The following is a 24,207-nucleotide window of genomic DNA, read 5'->3' as shown; positions in this document are numbered from 1 at the left end:
GTTTTTAAGAGCTTTGTAGGGAATCTTGGTGCCCAAATTCAAATTCATTTTGCACATGTGTACAAATCTAAGTACTTTGTCAAATACATTTTATCGTGACAGAAAGAAACTAGTATAGTTAAAACTGTGATGATAGTTTCAGAGGTGATATTTATAGATGGCTTAATCCAGCTCATTTTGAAGCTATATTGCCTCTATATCTGGAAGGAATAAACTTTTTTTTAAAATCTCTTTACTCATGTATATGAGTCACAAACTCCTTCTTCAGTGAACAGTCATAATACGTAGTCTTGGAAAGATTTTGAGGGGTTTTTTTTTAGATATCCTGTAAGGTCTGCTGGGCTGAGTATTTGTCTTTGAGTTAACACTCGATCCACCATGGGAGGAATAGATAGAGGAACAGAGGTTTAACTTTTAGGCTCTTTGGAGACACATTCATAAATAAATTAGAGTAGAACACTTTCCAAACTATGATGTGTAATTCTACAGCCTTTTCTTGAAAATCTAGAATGACAATTGTCTAGCTTGTAAAAATAATATAGTTCTACATGGCCTAGTGGGCATAGAGTTGCACTGCCGACCTAACAGGAGATGGTTTGAATACACCATCTGCTCCCTTGAAAAAAATGAGCAATCTACTACTGTGTGATTTACAGCCTCTGAAAACCAGCAGAAGGGTCAGCAATAAAAGGATTCCAACTCAACAGGATATAACAACAAACAACAAGAATCTAGGTTTGAGGACCTGTTAAGATTTTAATAATCAACTAACACAACCCTGCTTGCTGAAACTGAGGAGGACCTGAAGTGTTTGCTGCAGAAGGTTAAGGAGTGCAGCCTTCAGTAAGATTGAAGCTCAACATCAAGAAAACAAAGATTTTCAGCACTGGGCCCACTGGCAGAATCATGATAGATAGAGAAGAGATTGAGATTGTTAGAAGCTTTAATTTACTTGGTTCCACAATCAAAATCATTGGTACCAGCATCCAGGATATTAAAAGAAATTGCATTGGGAAAGTCTGCTGTCAGAGACCTCTCTAAAGTACTGAAGAGCAACGATGTCAGTCTGGAGAGTAAGGTGTACCTGATCCAGGCCATAGTTTTTGCAGTTACTTGCTATGCATCAGAGAGATGGGCAAGGACCACGGATGATAGAAGGATAATTGATGCCTTTGAGCTGTGGTGCTGGAGAAGAGTATTGACTTTATCATGGACTACTAAGAGAAGAAACAGGTTCAGCCTAGAGAGGGTGAAACCAGGCTGCTCCTTGGAGGAAGGATTCTGAAGCTTCTTCTGAAATGTTTTAGACATGTTGCAAGGAGGGACCAGTCCTTGGAGAGGGACATCATGCTTGGGAGGGGGAGGGACAACGAAGAGAAGAAGACCCTCGATGAGATGGATTGATTCAATGACTGGAGTAATGGGGGTAGATGTGTCAGAGACAATAAGATTGGCACTGGATAAAGCAGGGTTTACGGCTGTTGTACATATGGTCGCTATGAGTCACAGGTGACTCATGGGTACATAACAACAACAACAAATTCAATCTAAAAAAATATTTTTAAAGCAATTACGTTTTTGTAATTCACCAAAATCCCCTTTTCAGATCACTGTTTGGATAGTTAACATTACAACTAAATATACAAAACATATTAAATACTGTTACCTACTGAAAGTGTCTACTAAAAAAAAAATCAGAGGAAAAAGATTAAGAGCCCTAAAGCTCATTCAAGCCACTTCTAAATTGTTTTTCCTCTTACAAGTTTCACAATCAAAAAAATAGGGAATTTAAAGATCCTTAAAATTATTCATTTAAATACAGCATTTCCTTCTTGTAATTGATAATGTTAAATAACGAAGTGTTCTTTTTGCAGAATTAATTCCTGTAACTGTACCCCAACCTAAAGTATAAGCCAAAAGCAATTTAAAATCAGATTTCCCTTATAGCTCACTATAAAATTATGTGACATTCAGGAACTTGTGCACCTGATTTCAGCTTAACTCTCCTGCTGGCTATAAATCATTGTTCTCTGAGAAAGGCTCAGAAGCATCCCATTACCCAGTGTATTGTGAATGAAATGACTTGCATGTGTATATGAGAGTATTTCATTAGAAGCGAGTGGTGAATAAAATACAGTGACATTGTAAGTGTTTGGAATGGCACATATGCTTCTCCGAGTCAGGAAAGATGGGAGTCCAGAGAGGATTCTTTATCCTAGAAGGTAAACATGCCCTGATGTAGTGTTATAGGGAAGAAAATTACAAAGCCCATTTAAGACTATGCAGTGCTTTGAAATTTTCCATGATTTCTCTTTAATCATTTTTCACTGTGTCCTAAGGGAGGTGGAGTCTTCTCTTGTTAAACATATAATTGCTTGTTCATTTTGAGTTGGCATGTACATGGTAATTTAGGACTGTTTTCAATCTCCTTTTAGCTCAGCTTATCCCTTGATAACTAACAATACTCATGTAAGGAGACAAACCAGAGTTGATAGGAAATACTCTGTCAGGTTTCTGACATGAGACCCACAAAGAATAGTAAAATTAAAAGGAAAATAATAATAATCATATGTTATTATATTCCAACTTCTGTAGACCGTATATCCAACAGAATAAAGGACCATGTCATCCTCACAGCTGTTGGACTGGCTCAGCCCACCGTTCTAGTCACCATGTCACTAATTCTTGTTGAGGGTCTTCCTTCTTTTTCATTGGCCCTCTAGTTAACTAAGCTTGATGTCCTTCTCCAGGGTCTGGTCCTTCCTCATAACATGCTAAAAGTAAGGAGAGCTCTGGCTGTGCTGCTTCCAAGACCATGTCTTCTGACAATTCATGATCTATTCAATGTGCTTCACCAGTAACATCATTCAAAGGCATCAGTTGTTCAGTCCTCCTAATTCATTTCACATGCATGAGTCAATTAAAAATACTTTGTGTTGTGTCAGGCACACTTCAGTCATCAGAGTGATGCCTTTGCTTTTAAACACATTAAAGAGAGATTTTGCAGCAGACTTGCCCAATGCAATCCATTGATTTCTTCACTGCTGCTCCCATGGGTATTGATTGTGGATCTAAATAAATTGACAAGTCGGTCTTTTCTCTATTTATCATGATGTTATTTATTGGCCTAAGTGTGAGGATTTTTGTTTTCTTTATGTTAAGGTGTAATACACTGAAGGTCTTGAGCATTATGAGTAAGTGTTTGAAGTGTTTTTTGTTTTCTGCAGGTGAGGTTGTATCATCTACATATGAAAAGGTTGTTAAATCTTCTGCCAGTCATGATTCTTCTTCATATAGTACAACTTAGAATTATTTCCTCAACATACAGATTGAATAAATGTCATGAAAGGATAGATTCCTGCTGTTGTCATTCCTGACTTTAAACCCTTGTTCTGTTTAAGTGACTGCCTCTTGATCTGTATATAGGTTCTACTTGAGCACAATTAATTGTTCTGGAATTTCCGGGGTTTTGCACTATTATGTATAGTTTGGTATGACCTACACACTAGCATAACAATATATAGTTATCGCATGGTTTTCAGATAAAAGTTGTGAATAAAATAATGTATATTCTTGCTATGTAAATATGTGTGTGACTGTACTCTGAAGAAGAATGTTCATCAGGATCAGAAGACGACTCATCACTGTGCTTGCTGAATGTGAGGAGGACTTGGAACACTTGTCACAGAAAACAAGAAAACTACATGATGATGTTGGATTGCATCTCGACATCAAGAAGAAAGAAAACTCCTCTCCATTGGACCAACAAGCAACTTCATGACAGAAACACCCTTTGTACCATCAGTCCAAAGATCAAGAGACGTACTATATTCAGCAAGTCTACTGTCAGGGACCTCTCCAAATTACTGAGGAGCAGTGACGTCAGTTTGAAGACTTAAGATGTGTCTGATTCTGTCTATGGTCTTTTCAGTTCCTTGCTGTGCATCTGAAAGCTGAACAGCGAATAAGAATGGAAGAATTGATGTCTTTGATTTGGGGTTTTAAATAAAAGTACTCAATACCCCATGGATTGCCAAAAGAAGGATGGATAGATAGATAGATATGTCTTAAGAAAAGTGCAGCCAGACTACTTCTTCGAGGCAAGGATGGCAAAACTTTGTCTCACATATGTGACACTGATGTGTCAAATGCGAGAATGGTTATTCATAGTGGACAGTGTTTGGTGGAGCTCCCCAATTAAAACAAGCTTGGAAGCAGGAGTGGCATCTACTTCTCTAATAGCTTGCCTCTGGAAACCCCATGAACCTGGAGAAAGGATGAAAGTTATACAAGTATTCAGGTCTTTCATTCATAGGGTCGCTATGAGTCGCCTACAACTCGACAACACTTAACGAAGACAACAACTAAGAGAGGGTATTCCTTGGAAAGAGATATGCTTGGAAAGGAGAGGAAGATTTTCAGTGAAATGGATTGACACGGTGACTGTGGCAATGAGCTCAAGTATTTCAGATGATTAGGATAGGACAGGGTTTTAGATCTGTTGTTCACAGGGTTACTATGAGTTATACTTGATAACACCTAACAACAACAACAGCATTTTGTGTATATGTATGTTGTTGTTGTTGATTGCCTTCAAGTAGAGCACAACTCATAGCGACCCTATGAACAAAAGGCCCCTCTGCAGCTATCAACATTTATCAAAGTTCATAGGGTTTCTGGAGGCATGTTATGTAGGAAGTGGATGCCACTCCTGCTTCCAAGTATATGTATGGACATGTATAAAAATATGTCCAGTGATTGACTAAATGGAAATAAAATTATAAATAATATCTTTCCAGAAAGAGCAAAGCAAACTGTCAACCAATGTATATCTTTTACTGGTTTTATTATTTAGATATAGATCACTTTACCTACCCTTAATGCCTTAGTTTATATTATTGTTGCTGTTGTTGTTGAATACCATTGAGTTGGAAGTGACCCATAACTGGCCCGCAAGCACATTTTCAGAGGCAGTTAATCCACTGGGAGGAGATTGCCCATTCTCCTCCTGAAAAGCAACTGGTGGATTGGAACTATGTGCCTTCAAGATTGCAGCGAAGTTTCTTACCACCAGAGCTCCGTAGGGGACAGAACAATTGAGAAAAATATGAAGGATATAATCAGTACCACTGCATTGTACATGTAGAAATTATTTAACTTCAAACAATAAATGCTGGAGAGGTTGTGGAGAAACTGGAACCCTTATTCACTGTTGGTGGGAGTGTAAAATGGTGCAACCACTGTGGAAGTCTGTATGGCGCTCTCTCAGAAAGTTGTGAATAGAAATACCATTTGACCCAACATTTCCATTACTGGGAATATACCCTTAAGAAACCATAACTGCAGGGGAGCTCTGGTGACGTAGTGGCAAGGAGCTGCAACTACAATCCCAGAGGCACACGGTTTGAATCCACCAGATGCTATGCCGGGGAAGGCGGGACAATCTTCTCCTATACCAGTCAGATCTGATTTGATGGTACACTCACACAAAAATAATAAAATAAAATAAAAAAAGAAAAGAAACCATAACTGCTACCCAGGCAGATATATGCACACCCATGTTTATTGCGGCTTTGTTCACAACAGCAAAGAGTTGGAAACATCCTAAGTGCCCATCACCAAACAAATGGATAGAGAAGCTATGGTATATTCACACAATGGCATACTACACTGCATTGAAAAACAAGGAACTCATGAAATACTATACAAAATGGGTGACCCTGGAGGACATCCTGAGTGAAAAAATCTCAGTCACAAAAGGACAAATACTGCATAGTGCCACTATTATAGAATGGGATTTATATCAGGGTTGGGGTAAGACGATAAATTATGTATACTGCATTGAAACAGATGAGGAAGAGAACTGTTATAAACTGATATATGATTAGATATTATGGTTATGACAAGAGTCCAGAATGAAGGTTGCATAGTGGAGTGTACTGGGGTGGGGGGGCAGGGAGGGAGGGGGTATTTTATACCAATAAATGAATTTTTCTTTTACTTTTCAAAGAGAAGAGTGAACAGGGCAAGGAAGAGAGGGCAGGGAGAAAAATGCAACAATAAATGAATGGAAATCCAAAATCTCTATAAACGGTCATTAACATTAACTTAAAAAAATAAATTATTGAATGGGTACATGTTTTTCTGTATATAATTACAATAGCAATAACAAATAATTTTTTCAAAAACTCTCTGTAGATGAATTTAAAATGTCAGTGAGAAAAGTAAACAACTCATAGTTTTGGGGAGGCACTGTAGTAAACAGACTTTCCTGGTGTCCCACCCAGATCTCTGGAGTCATACCATTGTACATTTTTACTTCCCATATTTGTTTCACTTTGCCTGAGAACATTTTCCCAGAAGCTGTACAACATGCAAGAAAAATTATATAAAGATCTCAGGTCCCTTCACCTTACTAACTCTGAAGTGTATGCTTTATACTATTTCTGTGTTTTTTCACAGCAGAAAGTGCCAGTTGCCCACAGTGGTATGTGACTCTGTATCCTGTATCAGCTCCCTTCCTGTCTCTTTTTCACTTCCCCCTTTTCCTACTGTGTTTTCAGCACCTTCTGTATAAACTCCTTGCTCTCGCCCTCTTTTCTCAAGGTCTGCTTCTAGAGTAGCCCAAACTAAGATAGGTTGGTTAAATATGACACATCATGAGCAGGGTAGGGCGCATACTATATTTCTTTTGAATAAATACATTTGGTTTGTAATCTCAGATAAATTACATGGTCTGTCTGTCTGGTGCCACTGTTGTAGAATGAGACTGACATCAGGGTGGCGTTAAGTCTGAGAAAAACTGGGTAAATTATGTATACTGCACTGAAGCTGATGAGGGAGAGAACAGTTCAAAAATAATATATTTTAGGGCATTATGATTATCTTAAGAGTTTGGAATGAGGGTTGCAGAGTGGAGTATACTCGGGGTGAGGGTGGGAGGGTGCAGGGGGATTGTACACCAATGAAGGAGTTTTTCTTTTGCTTTTAAAGAAGAGCAAACTATGAATGGAAATCCAAATTCCCTGTAAATGTTCATTAAAATTATTAAGGGGGGAAAAAAAGAAGAGCGAACTGGGGGTGGGGGTGGAGTGGGTGGGGAGAAAAGTGCAACAATGAATGAATGGAAATTCAAAATCTCTGTAAATGTTCACTGAAATTAATAAAAAGAAAGTTGGTCTTACAGATTAAATGTCTTTGGTGTTGTTTCTATTATTTCTTACTTTAAATATTTTTTTTTCTTTTCATTTCTCTTAGGAGTTAAAGGAATGTTCAGGTCACGTATTTGTGGATTCTGTGCCTGAATTCTGCTTGCCCGAGGTAAGATTAAAGTTAATCTTATTGTGGAAACAAAGCATATCCTGTAATCTCTCCAAATGAAATCTAGAAATAATTTTAAGGCGCTTAGCTTCCTGTTTTCAACTTGAAATGAATCTGTTCTTCCAAGCATATAGTTATACAGCTAAAATCTGACCATTTAGGAGCTTTTATATTGCTTATAAATAATTTAAGTTGTCCTCTTCTTCCGACTCTAAACTCTTTCTATAAATCCCCACTAACATTCCTTTTAGAGCATAGTTTTGAGCAAGGTAGGAAAGTATCTGTAACCTTTCAGTTTTGTTACTCTAATGCTTATACACTTAAATTACCCAGACTCTTTTTTCCCCTCCTAATCTTACTTAAAATGGATGATTGAGAGTTGATAGAATTCCATAAAATAGCAAAGTTCCTGCAGACTTGAAATGTATGTAATATTGTGAGCAGACTATAGATAGTGAACTGAGTCATGAATGTTTCTTTCCTTCATCTATAAGAGTTACACACACACACACACACACACACACACACACACACACAATGTAAGGCTTATAGGGATTTGGAGCTAGTTTCATAGTTTTAAAGAACAATAAACTTTCCAGTATTTTTAAAGGAAACCCATCAATCTTAGGTGACAGTCATAATCCCCAGAGTAGTGTAGGGTGGAGTTTTCAACAGACAGATGGTGTATAAGGAAGCCAGAGGCTAGTCCAGGGTTCCTGAGGAAATCAGTGAGAAGCTATGGCCAGTGGATTACAGCATGTATAAAAAACACTTTCATTGTTCAGTGTTCAAGAGAAAAAAATTGAGTAGTTTGCCTTGCTTTCCATTTTCCCCTATGATAGCCTGTAAACTTTTTCCTCTCTTGGAAATATATGGCTGTACCTTTTAAGGATACCAAAGAAAAAAGAGAAAAAGAAAAGGACTTGGTAATTGAAGGTGGCAGCTTAAGACATAGTACTAAGAAGAATGAAGGTAGAGAGTTATCGAGAATCCTGGCTCTCCCTCACTGCTATTGAATCTTTTTGTCATCCTCATTTGTCATTTAGGAATTGGTGGGGCAGTTCCCCATCTGTTCACAGATTCTCAGTCCCATGTGTTACATTTATTTCAGCACACCACATATGGCATTGAGGACTGCAACCTTCAGTTTATAGACAACAAAGTACAGTTTATGAATTGATGACTGACGACTTTTTGACTTATTCTAGAATTCTAGGCTTTTGAACGAAATAGTAACCATTTCACAGTTAATATTTTGCTGAGATCTAAAAAATTTTTCAGTATGCTTTAGATTCTTGGGGCATACAAGAATTTTCAACAAGATTTTTTGTTATTTTTTTTAATTGATATTTTAATGAAAGTTTACAGAAAACTCATATTTCTATTCATTCATTGTTATTTCTATTCATTCATTGTTGCATCAACAAGATTTTACAATTATTTTATTTAAGTTATTCATAGCACTATTTTAAAGTAAAGCCAGAGTTTTGTGTGATTGCAAAAAAAAAAAAAAAACCAACTGGAGAGTATTAGAAGTAGGAGATCGACATACTTTGAACATGTCCATAGAACTAATCCCAGGAAAAAGGCATCATGGTAGGAAAGATCAATAAAAGAGAGCAAGACCTTCGGTGAGATGGATTGACACTAACTCCCACAGGGCTTGGAGCGTGGCGGAGATAGTGAAGATGGTATAGGATAGGAGAAGGTTCAGTCTTTGTTCATAGGGTCTTTGTAAGTCATAGTTGACTCACTGACACCTGACAACAGAAGTAGGGAGGTGTAGTGATACAGTGATTATGACGGTGGGCTCCAACATAGAAGCCATTGTGAGCACGGTGCAGAACTAGGCAGTATTACATTCTGCTATGAGCCGCTATGAGTCTGAACTGACTTGATGGCAGTTAACAACAGAAATTGGAGAGAAGACCCTAAAATTATCCAGCTGCATTGCTATTTTGTGGGTGACCAAGCAGATCCAATCCTAGACTTAGGACATTTATATTCAGTTAGAGGATTAGCACAAGATTTAGTAAGCAACTAAATTATGGTAGTGGTGGTGGTTCATTGTTGCTGAGTCAGAACCAACTCATAGCTAAGCCTCCAGCAAGTTTTCAGAAACTGTAAGTGGCACAAGAGGAGATTGTCCATCTTTTTTCCCAGCTGAGCAGCTGGTGGATTCAAACCTCATACCTTTGGTTGGGAAACACAGCTCCTTATCCACAAGGCTACTTGAGTGCAAATTAGGGTTTCTTTGACCCAATTCAAGTTCTACAGAATCCAAATGTTGAATATGTAATAATGTTAACATTAAAATTAAATTTATTGGATTCTATTGAATGAAAGTATGTAAGTACTTATGGGAGTATGAATCTACAAACATGTTAAATGTATTTTTCAGAGGGCAAATGAAAAAGCTTTATATATTTTTATTTGTTGTTAAGGTGCTACTGAGTCAGCTCTGATTCATAGCCACTCTGTGCACAATAGAGTGAAACCCTGCTCAATCTTGCACCATACTCACAGTTTCTATTGTGGTTAACTGACTCTTGTAGTCACTAACAGTGCATTTCTGTGAGTCTTCCTCTCTTTTGCTGACTTCTCACTTCTCCAAGCATGGTATCTTCTTACAGAGACTGACTCAATAATATGATAAAATGCCCAAGTTTGTGAGACAAAATTTCAGCATCCTTGCTTCTAAGGAGCACTTGGCTGTACTTCTTCAAGATTTGTTCATTCTTTTGGCCATCTGCGATATATATTCTGTGTTCTTTACCAATACCACAATTCAAAGGCATCAAATAGTCTTCCTTATACATTGTCCAGTTTTCATGTACATATGATGTTGTGTTGTTATTATATGCCATCAAGCCACTTGCAGCTCATAGAGACACTATGTATAAGAGCCCTAAATCCTTCTCTATCCTGTGCCAACCTCACTGTCTCCAACATACCTACTCCCACTACCCCAATCACTGAATCGATCATCTCATCGAGGGTCTTTCTTTCCTGCGCCATCCCTTCACTCTCTCAAACATGATATCCCTCTCCAAGGACTGGTCCCTCCTCTCAACATGCCCAAATATGCCTAACGAAGCTTCAGAATCCTTACCTCCAAGGAGCAGCCTGGTTTTACTCTCTCTAGGATGAACCTGTTTGTTTTTCTAGCAGTCCATGGTATATTCAACACTCTTCTCCAGCACCACAGCTCAAAGGCATCAGTTCTTTCTGTCATCCCTAGTCACTGTCCAGCTCTCTGATACATAGCACACAATTGTGAAGACTTTAGCCCGGATCAGATGTACCTTAGTCTCCAGCCTGATGTGATTGCTCTTCAGTACTCTGGAGAGGTCCCTCACAGTTGACTTTCCCAATGTAATTTGTCTCTTCATTTCCTGGTTGCTAGTACCAAGAGTGTTGACTATGGAGCCAAGCAAACTAAAACTGTTAACTATCTCAATCTCTTCACCATCCATACTGATGCTGCCAATTGGCCCAGTGGTGAGAATCTTTGTTTTCTTGATTTTGAGCTTCAATCCATATTGAAGGCTGCAGTCCTTGACCTTCTGGAGCAAGCACTTCAGGTCCTCCTCAGCTTTGGCAAGCAGGGTTGTGTCATCTGCATAATGCAGGTTGTTGATGACTATTCCACCAATCCTGATGCCACATTCCTCCTTGTAGAGCCCAGTGTCCTGAATGATTTGTTCTACATACAGTTTGAAAAAGTATGAAGACAGAATACATCCCTGGTGGACACCATTCCCAATTCTAACCATTTAGTGTCTCCTTACTCTGTTCTAATGACTGCCTCATGGTTCAAGTATAGGTTTTGCATTAGCACAATCAAATGTTCTGGGATTCCCATTTTTCTCAGAGTCAGCCACAGCTTGTTGTGATCCACACAGTCAAAAGCCTTTGCATTGACAGGGAGCTCTGGTGGCCTTGTGGCAAGAAGTTGCACTGCAATCCCAGAGGTATGCAGTTCAAATTCACCAGATGCTCTGCTGGAGAAGGAGGGACAATCTCCTCCTGTACCAGTCAGATCCAATTTGACGGTACACACACACACACACACACACACATACACACACACACAGCCTTTGCACTGTCAGTGAAACACAGATAGACATTCCTCTGGTACTCTTTGCTTTCTGCCAAAATCCATCTAACAATAGCTATATAATATCCCTAGTACCACGACCCCTTCTAAAGCCAGCCCGCACATCTGGCAGTTCTCTGTTGACATGTTGCTCTAGTTGTTTTTGGATAGTGTTCAACAGAATCTTGCTTGCATGTGATATTAATGATACTGCTCAATAATTCTGCACTCGGTCGGGTCACCTTTCTTTGGAATGGGAACACATATCGATCTCTTCCAGTCAGTTGACCAGCTGGCTGTCCTCCAGATTTCTTGGCACAACTTAGTGAGCACATCCAGGGAAGCATCTCTTTGTAGAAATATGTCAGTTGGTATACCGTCAACTCCTGGAGCCTTGTTTTTTCACAATTCTTTGAGAGCAACTATAACTTTCTCCTTCATCACCACAGGCTCTTGCTCATATGTTATTTTATGAAATTCTTCTGTGTCAGGCAGTTCCTTCTGGTACCATCACTCTGTGTGCTCCTTCCATCTTCTTTAATGCTTCTTGGATACACTCTACCCAAAGCATCCTTAAGTATTACCACTCGTGGCTTGAATATGTTTTTCAAACCTTTCAGCTTAAGAAATGTTGAACGAGTTTGGTCCTTTGGATTTTCTGACTCCAGCTCTTTGTACATTTCATTATAGTATCTTGCTTTGTTGTCCCGAGCTGCCCTTTGAAATTTTCTGTTTAGCTCTTTAATTTCTTGATTTCTTCCTTTAGCTTTGGCTTCTTGGCGCTCTAATGCAATATTCAGAGTCTCATCTGACACCCATCTTGGTCTTTTCTTCCTCTTCATCCTTTATAATGATTTTTTGTGTTCTTCATGGATGATATTCTTGATATCCTTCCACAGCTCATTTGGTCTACGCTCATTGGTGCTCTAGGCCTCAGACCTGTTCCTGAGATGGTTTTGAAATTCGAGTGGGACAGACTTAAGGTCAAATTTTGTTTCCCATGGATTTGATTTCATTTTCTTCAACTTCAGCTTGAACTTGCATATGAGTAGTTAGTGGTCTGTCCCACAATCAACACATGGTGTGGTTTTTACAGCTGATATTGAGCTTCTCCAGCAATTCTTTCCACAAATTTAATCTGTTTGATTCCTATGCATACCATCAGGTGACATCCATGTGTATAATAACCTGTGTTTGTGTTTCTTATAAAAGGTATTTGCAATGAATAAATCATTGAATGTGCAAAATTCTATCTCCAGCCTCATTTCTGTCACAAAGTCCATGTTTTCCAGCTACTGATCCTTCTTCCCTGTTCCCAACTTTTATGTTCCAGTTTCCCATTATTATCAATGAATCTTGATTGCATGTTCACTTGATTTCTGATTGCAAAAGTTGGTAGAAATCTTCCGTTTCCTCCTCTTTGTCTCTTGTTGTAGGTGCATATATTTTAATGATAGTGTTATTCACTGGACTTCCTTGTATACGTATGGATATTATCCTGTCACTCACCACCTTGTATTTTATGATGGATCTAGAAATGACTTTTTAAATTATGAAACCAACCCCATTTTTTCTCACCTTTCCATCCCCGGCATAGTAGATCATATGATCATCTGATTCAAAATATCCCATGCCAGGGGAGCTCTGGTTGCCTAGTGGCAAGGAACTGCAACTACAATCCCAGAGGCACACTGTTCGAATCCACCAGATGCTCTGCCGGGAAAAGGAGGGACAATCTCCTCTTGTACCAGTCAGATCTGATTTGACGGTACATGCACACACACACACACACAAAAAATATCCCATACCAAGCCATCTCACTTCACCAATACCTAGTATGTCAATATTTATGTGTTCCATTTCTTTCTTAACATCCAGTTTTCCTACATTCATGCTTCTCAACATTCCACATTCCAATCACAAGTGTCTGCTTACAGCTGTTCTTCCTTCTTTGTGTTTCCATATCTGGCATCACAGTGTCAGTTGCCATGTCTGCTAGTCTAAATGTGCTCTATTGTTCATAGTTTTTGAAGGCCTGTTGCTTCTGAAGTGGATGGCCAGTCCTTCTTCCTAGTCTGTCTTAATTTGTAGTGTTGTTGTTTTTTTTTAAATAATAGTATCTTGCAGACAAGCATTTTACAGAAGAGCAGATAAAAGACATTTACCCAATTATAATGATAGATTCAATGTTGCTGCCCACCTTTGCCATGGTTATTTTGACCAACCCCTTTCCCTACTTCACCACCATCCCTTCCTACTTCTGCCAACACCATTCAACACCTTTCTCCCTTTGCAATTGAAAATATATAGATTGTGGTCCAGCACACCTTAGTCTTTAAAGTTGCATCCTTGCTCTTCAGCACTTTTCATCAGTCCATGCACAGTAGATTTACGCATTGCAATATGTTATATGATTTCTTGCCTTTTACCTCATTAGGTGTTGATTATAGATCCAAGTAAATGAAATCATTGACCATTTCAATATTTTCTCTGTTTGTCATGATGTTGCTTTTTGGTCCAATTGTAAGGATTTTTTGTTTGCTTTATGGTAAGGTGTCGTTCATACTAAAGGTTGTCTGTTTTGAGCTTCTTTTGTTAGTACTTAAAGTTCTTTTTCTTTTCAGCAGGCAAAGTTGCATCATTGCATAAGCAGATTGTTGATGAATCTCCTTAAATCCTGACATCACGTTCTTCCTCAGTATAGTCCACTTTATCTATTTCTTTCCTTAGAAATTTATATCATTTATCCATCTGCCCTCACCAAAAATATCTTAATTCTTCATCTGTGGGCTGGTTTTTGTGTGTTAAAAAAAATTCAGATGTTCTCATCTAATTTTTTTTCTTTTTTTCCCTCATCTAATTTTTGTATATGTGAGGAAAACAGGTAATGTGTTTGCATTTTATTGTTGCTTGGGCTATTTCTCTCTCTCTCTCTCTCTCTCTCTCTCTCACTCTGCTGCTCCTTCATCATAATGGTAAATAAAGCTTTTGTCCTGGAAGAGCTATGTTCAGCATAAAGCTAAGGGTAATATGAATTGGCTGTTCTTGTTTTTAAGTGTTTTATTCACTTGAGTTGTCGTTGCCCTAGCAGTATGTAGATTATGACCTCTGATTACATTACTGACATCAGTAACCTGTTCATTTCTTGGCAGCTTTGTTAAATTTACTTGTTTTATATGTAAAATCACTCAACCAGAAAATATCCACAGCCAAAATGGCACACTGTCTCTTATCCTTTGCTTTTGTCGCAGAGATCTTTTTTATATCTTCTCTACCAGGGAGATGATCGCTTAACTACCTATATCTACCAGCTGTTCTTCAGAGAATGATGGGCAGTCTCCTCCCATATAAATCTACAGCCTCGGTAACCACATAGAAGGTTGCTGAGGGCTGGAAGTGACTTAAAGGCAGTGGATTTTTACCGACTTGCTAACTAAAACACTTACTGGACTTCACCTTACACATGACCCTTAGTGTAAGTGTGACAGAAGTGTGTCCCTTATGGTTTCCCAGGGGCCACACTTCTGTGATTGAGGCCTTGGCAATTTGTGTGATGTTTGAAACATAGTGTCTCACCTTTCCCCACACAGGGTGCAGCTGTTAAAGATGCTTTCCTTTGTCTCTTGAAGAGTAAGAGGGGCCAGAGATGAGTCACGCAGATTCTTGACCTCAGAGAGAGTCCCTTATTGAGGGACAAGGTGACTCTCTGTACAATGTGAAGACTGCATTAAGAGGAGTATGCATAAAATGACCTGGGAGGTTTGAAAAGAAAGAAGTAGTTTCTCTCCATGCAATAAAAAAGATTTCATGGAAGAAGTAACATTTGAATTGAGCCTCCAAAGAATTCAGTGAAAGTTTCCATGAAATTTACCAAACGTGGTAGCATTGTCTGTAATCTGCTAACTTTTGTTTCCCTGATTCTCATTATCTTACTGCATCATCTTAAATGGGGGAAAGATGTACGTGAGGATTGTATCATTTCTCCATACCTATTCAGTCTATATTCTGAAGAGATCATTAAGGATGCTGAACTACATGAATAACAATGTGACATCACGGTTAGAGGAAGACTCATCAGCTACCTATATAACACAACCTTGCCTGCTGAAAGTGAAGAGGACTTGAAGCACTTGCAGTAGAAGACCAAAAGCTGCAGCCTTTAATATGGATTATTAAATTTCCACATCAAGAAAACAAAATTCCTCACCACTAGACCAATCAGCAACATCATAATAGATGGAGAAAAGATTGAAGTTGTCAATGATTTAATTTTCCTGATTCCACAGTCAACACTCAATGGCAACAACCAACATGTTGCATTGGGGAAATCACCTGTCAGGGCCCTCTCAGAAGTGCTAAAGGAGTCCAGAACAAAGGCTGCATAGTGGAGTGGACCTGGGGGGAGGGATTGTATAACAATGAAAGAATTTTTCTTTTACTTTTCAAAGAGAAGAGTGAACTGGGGTGGGGGTAAAAATGCAACAATGAATTAATGGAAATCCAAATTGTCTCTAAATTTTCATTAAAATTAATAATAAAAAAAAATCAAACAAATAAAAAAAGAGCTAAAGAGTATCTAATCCAAACCGTGGTATTTTTTCATTACTTCCTATGCATCTAAAAGTTGGACAACTAGTAAGAATGACAGAAAAAGAATTGATGCCTTTGAGTTATGGTATTGGAGAAGCTTATTCAATACCCATGGCCTACCAAAAGAAAAAAAACATATTGACATTTGGAGGAAGTTCCACCAGATTGCTCCTTAGAGGCAAGGATGGTGAAACTTGGTTTCACATACTTTGAGCATGTTGCCAGAAGGGCCAGTCTTTGGAAAAAGACATTTTGCTGGTAAAGATGGAAAATCAAATAAAGAGAGGAAGACCCTTGACAAGATGAGTTGACGCAGTGACGTAGCAATGGGCTCGAGCATATCAGATGGTGAGGATGGTGCAGGGTAGGGCAAGCTCAGATCTGCTGTTCACAGGTCACAGTGAGTTGTAGTTAACTGGATGGCACCTAACAGCAACACTATCTTACTAATGAAATAAGAGATAGATCCAGGATTAGGATTATGGTGGAGTCAGGGAGTATAATTTCTGCTCATAACTGTGTATTTCTATTGGTGTGTATTTGTGTATCCTTGTTATCTGTAAAACTGGTAATCAGTATCTCTCTTATTTGATGTGTTGGCTCTGTGTGCTGCTTTCTGTGTTCCTAATTAGTCTACACTATGTACATTACATTCTGTATCCCCTTATAGTTTATAATGTTCTCTGTTCACTTTAGGTTACTTGATTTCTCTTGCCAGGCAACAGGTACAAAGGCCTCCTGCCTTTGTTTCTCCTCCTGTGTCCAGCACATAACTATGCCCTAGGATGGCTGTGTTCTCATCATTCGCAATCCTGTCCTACTATTTAATGTCAATATTAGGAAATATCCTAAAGTGAGAGAATAGAAGTATTGCAGGAAAGGCTTCATTATTCTGTAGTACAAAACCTCCTCCTCTGCATCTGACAGCATCATTGTTCAGTCACATCATGTTGATCTATGTGCCCTGAGCAGATATATATCATTCCTTCCCTTTCTTTTCAGACCGAGCTAATAGATCTGTCTACAGTAGATGTGATCCTCATCTCTAACTATCATTGCATGATGGCACTGCCCTACATCACTGAGCACACTGGTTTCACAGGCACTGTATACGCTACAGAACCCACTGTTCAGATTGGCAGGTAAGAGTATTTCTTCTTAGCCCATTAAAATTTAGCTGAAAAGCTTCTTCCTTCAGTATTGACATTTAATTAGGTGTTATGTTAGGATTGATAGTTATTTCCTCTAAGCAACTGACCCACAAGATAGTTCTGTGTTAGTGTAACAATGAATGAATGGAAATATAAAATCTCTGTAAATGTTCATTAAAATTAATAAAGTTTAATAAAAAATTTTAAAAAAAGTTCTGTGTAAGTGCCTGTCCAGATAAAGAAATGTTCAGTGGCATTTCTGAGTCTTAATCTCCCCCCCACCCTTATGAACTGCTGTAGGAGTTTCCAGAGATAGTTTTCCTGGCTTTAGCAATGCACAGCAAAGAGCTTCAAGGAAAAGGAACATAGAGAAACAAATTACACTACTTTGCTTGCAAATTTTCTCCCTTTTGTAGCTTAACAGGGATGACTTACTGCAAAAAAAAACAACCCAAGAGATAAGGAAGTAGGTGAATCAATTGTCTCTAGAGTTGATACAGAGAAACTTGGGACTCGTAAGGAATGAAAACTGTAAAGTGTTCTTTGACTGGAGAATATTTTGTCTTTCTCAGCTCCTGTGAAGCTTTCATAACCTAGCTGGTTGCTGCAAGTATTGTTAGCATCCCTTAGTGAGAGGAAGGAGGGAAAAAAAAAGAAAAAAAGAAACACCAAGCATATGAAGTAAATTACCCAGGAAAGGAGTAGTTAATGAAGTAAATTGATGAGTTTGATGTAAATTGGGCTTACCAGATCCAAAATATGCATACTTGGAATCTGCATAGACTCTTGAACATAGGTTCTTATTCTTGCAGATGTCTAACAAGGTAGAATTACCAGAAAGAAAACAAAATATTTACATGTTTTTGTGTCAAACCACATGACCTCTAGTAAGTACAGGTGGGAAAACCAGCTATCCAAGGAAGGATGATCATAGGACAGTAAAACTGTCAAGATAGCAGATCTGTTTCAAAGAGAGAAGAAGAAAAGAACATTAGACTCTGATCTAAAAACTGTAAATACTGCCTACGGAGACTCTTCTTATGAAAGCTGCAGTGAGAATGATCACTTGGATCCCAGTCCTTTGAATTCAGGGACAAGCATTGTTCCTTTGTGCCTGAACGGAGGAGATTGTGTTAAGGACTAGATAATAAATAGGAAAAATGAAATTGTTCATTATTCAGATGGGAATAACTTTATAGTTTGCCATGTGAACATACTGACTCTTAGAGGATGAATGGAAGTTATAGATGTTGAAATTCTGCTTATAGCTTTTGGGCATCTTGTAGCCATCAAGAATTTAGAACCAAAAAAACAAAGAATTTAGAACAATATACAAGGAAAGTTCAACATAAGAAAAACTGTAAATGTCATCTGCCACGTGAGTAAAACACATGGTGTAAATCTCAATTGATTCAGAGAAGGCTTTTGAAAACACCTGATACCCTTTTCTTATCGGAATGCTTAAAAATATATGAATAAAGATAATTTCCTCAACATAATTAAAAACATATAAGCTAAACCAATAGCCAATCTCATCATCCATGGAGAGAGATTAAAGGTATTCCCCATGCAAATAAGGACCAGGCAAGGATGTCCACTGTCACCACTCCTCTTGAGTACATATTGGAAGAGCTAGTTAGAGTAATAAAGCAAAAGAAGGAAATAAGAGTCATTCAGATTGACAAAGAGGAGGTAAAACATATCTCTATGCAGAGGATATGACAGTGTATATAGAAAACTCCAAAGATTTGGCATGAAAACTGTTGAACCTAATAGGCCAAGTCTATAAAGCGATTGGATACAAGGCCAACATACAAAAATTGGTTGGATTTCTCTACAATATAGAGATCATAGGAAAGGAAATAAGTAAAACAATACCAGTTACAGAAGCCAACCACAGATTAATTTCTTAGGAACAAAAATAACTAGAGACACAAAAAAACCTATGTAAAGAAAATTTCAAAACACTACTACAGTGCTGAATATCCCTTGGACTGCCAAAAGAATAAATATGTCTTTGAGAAGATGCAGCCAGAGTGTTTCTTGGAGGCAAGGATGATGAGGCTTCATCTTTCATACTTTGGACATGTAGCTAGGTCTTCCTTGGAAAGAGTTTTCATGCTTGGAAAGATGGAGGGTCAGCAGGGTCAGCAAAGGAGAGGAAGACCCCCAACAAGAAGGATTGACCCAGTGACTCTAGCAATGGGTTCAGCCATGTCAGAGGTAATGAAGATGGCAAGGGATAGGGCAAGGTTCAGGTTGGCTGTTCATAGGGTCGTGTGACTCATACTCAACGGTACCTACCAACAACTACAAAAAACAAAAAAGAAGCCTACATAAGTGGAAGCATATACCATGTTTATGGATAATGAGATTCAATATTGTTAAAATGACAGTTCTGCCAAAACCAATCTAAAGGTTTAGTGCAATCCCAATACAGATTACCATTACCATCCTACAAAAAGATGGAGAAAGCACATTCCAGCTTTTTATCGAAAGAAAAGAGACCCTCAAATAAGCAGCTCTCTGAAAAAGAAAAAGTAGAAGGTGTCACACTCTCTGTTCTCAAAATCTACTACGCATCCATAGTAATAAAAACAGCATGGCATTTGGTACAGTGACAGACATAATAGACCAGTGGAATAGAATCAAGATTCAGAAATCAACTTGTTTACTTATCAACTGATCTTTGATACGGAGATGAAATCCATTAAGTGCGGAAACAACAGCATTTTTAACAAATGGTTCTACCAAAATTGGACATCTGTCTTTAGAAAACTAAAACAAGTTCCACATCTTACACCACAGAAAAAAACCAATTCAAGGTAGATGAAGGACCTAAGTTAAACCCAAAGACTGTGTTGATCATCAGAAAAAATAGGACCAAATTGAGAAGCCTTAACCTATGACTTGACTAGACTTCCAAACATAACCAAGAATCTACAAACAGGAGAGTTTAAAAATTAATAAAGCCTTGTTTAACTAATTGAATCTTTGTGTGCTTCTCAAACTTTTTCAATAAAGTAAGAAAGAAAGCTTAGATTGGGGAAAAATATTTAGCAATGACATATCTAATAAGGGACTCATATCTAAAATATATAGAATACACCAGCACCTCAACAGGAAAGAAACAACTCAGTTACAAAATGGATAGAAAATAGGAAAAGATTTTTCTCCAAAGATGTTCAGATGGAAAAAAAAAATACTTGAAATGTTCAAGACCACTAGCTATTAGAGAAAAGCAAATCACAACATTGAAGTATCATCTCACTCTAGCAACAGTAGCAAAGTTCAGCAGGACAGCAGACAACCAATACTGACAAGGATGCAGAGAGACTGGAAAAGATGAATGGAAGGTCGATCTGAAATGAATGATCACATATTATGTGTATTGCCATTAACAATCTGAAATAGTGCATGCAATGTGGATTAAATGTAGAGTAAAAGAGAGGGGAAATGTATATAGACTAGAATACAAGAATTAAAAACCAATTTCTTTGTAAACTTTCATTCAAATCACAGTAATTTTTTAAAAAATAGTTTAGAACAATTCTTGGTCTCGTATCATGTGCACCATTGATACAACGGAGTGAGGTGTTTCTTAGTATCTCTGTGGTTATTTCATTTTAGGATCTTCAGAGATATACTGGTGCTTTAAATTTTCAGAATTAATCCTGAAAGTATTCTTCTGTGTAGAATTTTGCTAATTACTAGACTATTTCAAGAAAATTTATCATTTTAAAATGCCCATTTAGTATTCTCATGCTGTCTTCTTTTCCCTATCCTTGCTACCACTAAAACAAGGTAATTCGCAGTCATTTACCTTTTTTTCCCGTTTTATTAAAAGGCAGAGGCCTTTTTTTTTAATATTAAACCAATCTTCTATATTACAGTGTTCAGACAAAAGAAACACAACAGACTTGCTTAAAGGTGAATATAAATAATTTAGAAGTAGAATCCTTTACTTGGAAATTCATTGAGAATATTAGCTATTTAACTCTGTGTGAAATTGTCCTTGTATTTATATGCAGTAGAGGAAGAAGATGGTAGGAGCAGGCAAATTTATTTCTCCTGACTGTGATGTTAGAGCATGGTGTTTCTCTAATATTGTTATGAATGTTTTATCACTTTTTTCCCCTTTATCCTCAGGCTCCTCATGGAAGAGCTGGTGAATTTTATTGAAAGAGTGCCAAAGGCTCAGTCTGCCTCCTTGTGGAAGAATAAAGATATACAACGGTGAGGAAAGTTCCTGGCTTCCTATCGGCTATAGTCTTTTTTTTTTTTTTAAGAGACAGGGTCTCGCTATATTGCCCAGGCTGGAGTGCAGTGGCTATTCACAGGCGCGATCCCACTACTGATCAGCATGGGAGTTTTGACCTGCTCCGTTTCCGACCTGGGCCGGGTCACCCCTCCTTAGGCAACCTGGTGGTCCCCCGCTCCCGGGAGGTCACCATATTGATGCCGAACTTAGTGCGGACACCCGATCAGCGTAGCGCACGACAGCCCAGAACTCCTGGACTCAAGCGATCCTCCAGCCTCAGCCTCCCGAGTAGCTGGGACTACAGGCGCGCGCCACCACGCCCGGCTCGGCTATAGTCTTAATTCCTACTAAAGTTGTCTGATTTTTTTTTTTCTTCTTTTCTATTTAAATTTATGTTGTTAGAATTCAAAATTTTATTTACTCCATGAAAGGATTACATTTGGTTCAGCTAATATCTTTTTTTGGAGGCAACGTTATAGGAGTTTTTAGAAAACTTTGAGATGTGCCAAGTTTAATAGAAAATAAAAATTAGGTAAATAAAAAATAAATAAAATAAATAATTTAAAAATAGGTAAATAAAAATTCCACATGACATGTATTATAGTGCTTCAGACATTCAAAGAATAATTCTTTCTCTCTGCTGAAGGAAAATCCTCAAGAAATGACCATTAAAATGGGTAGTGGAGGAAGAAAAGGACTTTTCTAGATTTAATTTTAAATTAAAAAGATAGGGAAGAGTGGCCCAGGTCCAGCGTTGTAGGACATACTGTATTCAGGGAACAGTGAGAGCAGTTCAGTTTGGATAGAAGTGAAAGATGAAACTTAGGAGGTAAATTGGAGGGAGATAATGACAAATCCAATATATGAAGTTTAAAGTTTATGTTCTGAAGCTGAAGCATAATGGCTTGTAAGGAGAATGGCAGGGTCATGTTCGTTCTAAAGAGACAATAACTTTGTTTAAGCAGTGGAGAGAGTAGGAGAGCAGAAACATGAGAACGTCTGACTCTGCTTGAGAAGCCCAAGGGAGATCACAGAGGCCCGCATTCAGACAGTGACAGCACGCATGAAGAGCAGAGGTATGGGTTACAAGAAGTTCCTAAGAATAAATGAAAAAGAATTGGTGAGAACTATAAAGACAGGCTGGCAATAGAGTAATTAGGCAGGTGAGAGGAGAGCTGCATATGGTAGGTAGCCTGGTCACCACATACACGGTAGTCTGTGCTTTCAGAAGTAGTGTAAATGTCAGTTGAGGTGCAACTCAGGCCCTTTGCTATGGAGATTAGGAAATTATTAACAGTCCCAGAAAGGTGTGTTTCAGTAGAATGCTAGGATCAGAAACCAGTTTGTAAGAGGCAAAGTAAATATAGACATACCTCAGAGTTATTTCATGTTTGGTCCCAGACTACTGTCGTAAAGCAATATATTAAAGCATGCCACATGAATGTTTTTGTTTCCCAGTCCATATATAAAAGGTATACATACACTGTGCTGTATTAAGTGTCTAATGGTATTATGGAAAGTTTGAAATATTGTAGGAATTATTAGAATGGCACAAATTGAGACACAAAGTGAGCACATGCTGTTTGAAAATGGTACTAATTGGCTTGGTCAATGCAGAATTGCCACAACCTTCAATTTGTAAAAAGCACAATATCTGTGTACACTATAATGCAAAAATACAAGAAAATAAGATATGCTTATGGGCTTATAGACAGCTTGATTTCACTTCCATGGTCCTTTATTTAAATTGGTTATTTAAGCCACCCATCATTCTAACTCTGTTGGGCTCTCTATAAACTGAGCAACTGCTGCCTTCACCTTCCAGGCACCACAGTAATTCTAGTCTTAAGACTAGGTTTTAGCATTAAGAGTCTGGATTTAAAATTGTCCTTCAATGTCTCAGATCATGTATGGGCCCCACCAAATCCATGTTCTCCTGCTCTCTTTCCCACCCAGATCAGTGATATGTTAGACATCTCCCTTTTTTATGTTTATTTAACTAGACTATGTTGTCACTTTTTCTGCTATCACTGTTTCATAGTTTAAGTTGAACATATGAATGTATTTCTTTCCAAATAAGTCATTTATGTGGTACTCATTATGTGGCAGGTACTATTCTAAGTGTTTTAGTCATTTAAAGTATCTAATTATGTAACAATCCTTTAATTTTCCCATTTTACAAAAGAGACCATAGGCTCAGGGAGATTAAGTAACAAGGTACCCAGTTACTAAGTAGAGAGATCTGTATTCAAAACTAGACAACTGGGCTAATATTCTGAACAAAGGCTTATGCAGATACTTCTCCTAGCTTGGTTCAAATCCACCAGCTGGCCCATAGGAGAAAGATGGGCAGTTTCCTCCCGTGGAGTTTACAGCCTTTGAAAACCTGCTGATACATCAGCTATGAGTCAGTTCTGACTCAACAGCACACAAGAAAAATGCATGAGAAACTCCTCGCATGTGAGGGAAGGAGTATTCTTATCTGTGTACATTTTCACTTTTATTTTATAGATCTTTATATTCCTTTTTCTTGAGGATATGTTGTATGTGTGACTGCACAGTAAGAAAAAAAATTTTGAACATGCTCACATCTGAATCTGTGTGTGTGTGTGTGTGTGTGTGTGTGTATGTGTATGAATGACATGTTTAAAACTGCTATACTCTGTCAGATATGGTATTTAGTCCTTTTCTCTCCTTAATTTGCATTCTTTTTCTCTGATACCATTTCTGTCAACTATTGCCATACATCTTCTGTCTTCCTCTTTCTCTTCTGAGTTCCAATTGGA

The 24,207-nt window shown here is 38.0% G+C and overlaps 2 protein-coding genes across 3 annotated transcripts in view; both read left to right on the top strand.

Annotated features, from left to right (window-relative positions):
- INTS9 (integrator complex subunit 9) overlaps positions 1-24,207 on the top strand; it is a 135,388-nt gene that overhangs the window by 12,487 nt on the left and 98,694 nt on the right. Inside the window, exons 3-5 of one of the 2 annotated variants that reach the window (XM_006884873.1) lie at positions 7,258-7,320; positions 17,012-17,151; positions 21,310-21,396. In XM_006884873.1, coding sequence (XP_006884935.1) covers positions 7,258-7,320; positions 17,012-17,151; positions 21,310-21,396 — 290 coding nt within the window. The remainder of the gene's footprint in view (positions 1-7,257; positions 7,321-17,011; positions 17,152-21,309; positions 21,397-24,207) is intronic. The other variant, XM_006884874.1, reaches the window with a different exon arrangement.
- LOC102866033 (uncharacterized protein C9orf85-like) lies at positions 21,524-21,772 on the top strand. The gene is made up of 2 exons (XM_006884894.1): positions 21,524-21,562; positions 21,632-21,772. The coding sequence occupies exons 1-2, from the start codon at positions 21,524-21,526 to the stop codon at positions 21,770-21,772; spliced, it is 180 nt and encodes a 59-aa protein (XP_006884956.1).

Source organism: Elephantulus edwardii, unplaced genomic scaffold, assembly GCF_000299155.1.
Source record: "Elephantulus edwardii isolate Elephantulus edwardi_28Jun2011 unplaced genomic scaffold, EleEdw1.0 scaffold00038, whole genome shotgun sequence".
NCBI classification, from domain to species: Eukaryota; Metazoa; Chordata; class Mammalia; order Macroscelidea; family Macroscelididae; genus Elephantulus; species Elephantulus edwardii.
This window is presented reverse-complemented; position numbering and strand designations above follow the sequence as displayed.

What these genes read in the sequence shown, in the direction of transcription:
- LOC102866033 (XM_006884894.1), top strand. Translation starts at nt 21,524, where the DNA reads ATGGGAGTTTTGACCTGCTCCGTTTCCGACCTGGGCCGG. An exon ending in CCGTTTCCGACCTGGGCCGG is followed by an intron (nt 21,563 to 21,631) that starts GTCACCCCTCCT and finishes TGCCGAACTTAG; the next exon opens with TGCGGACACCCGATCAGCGT.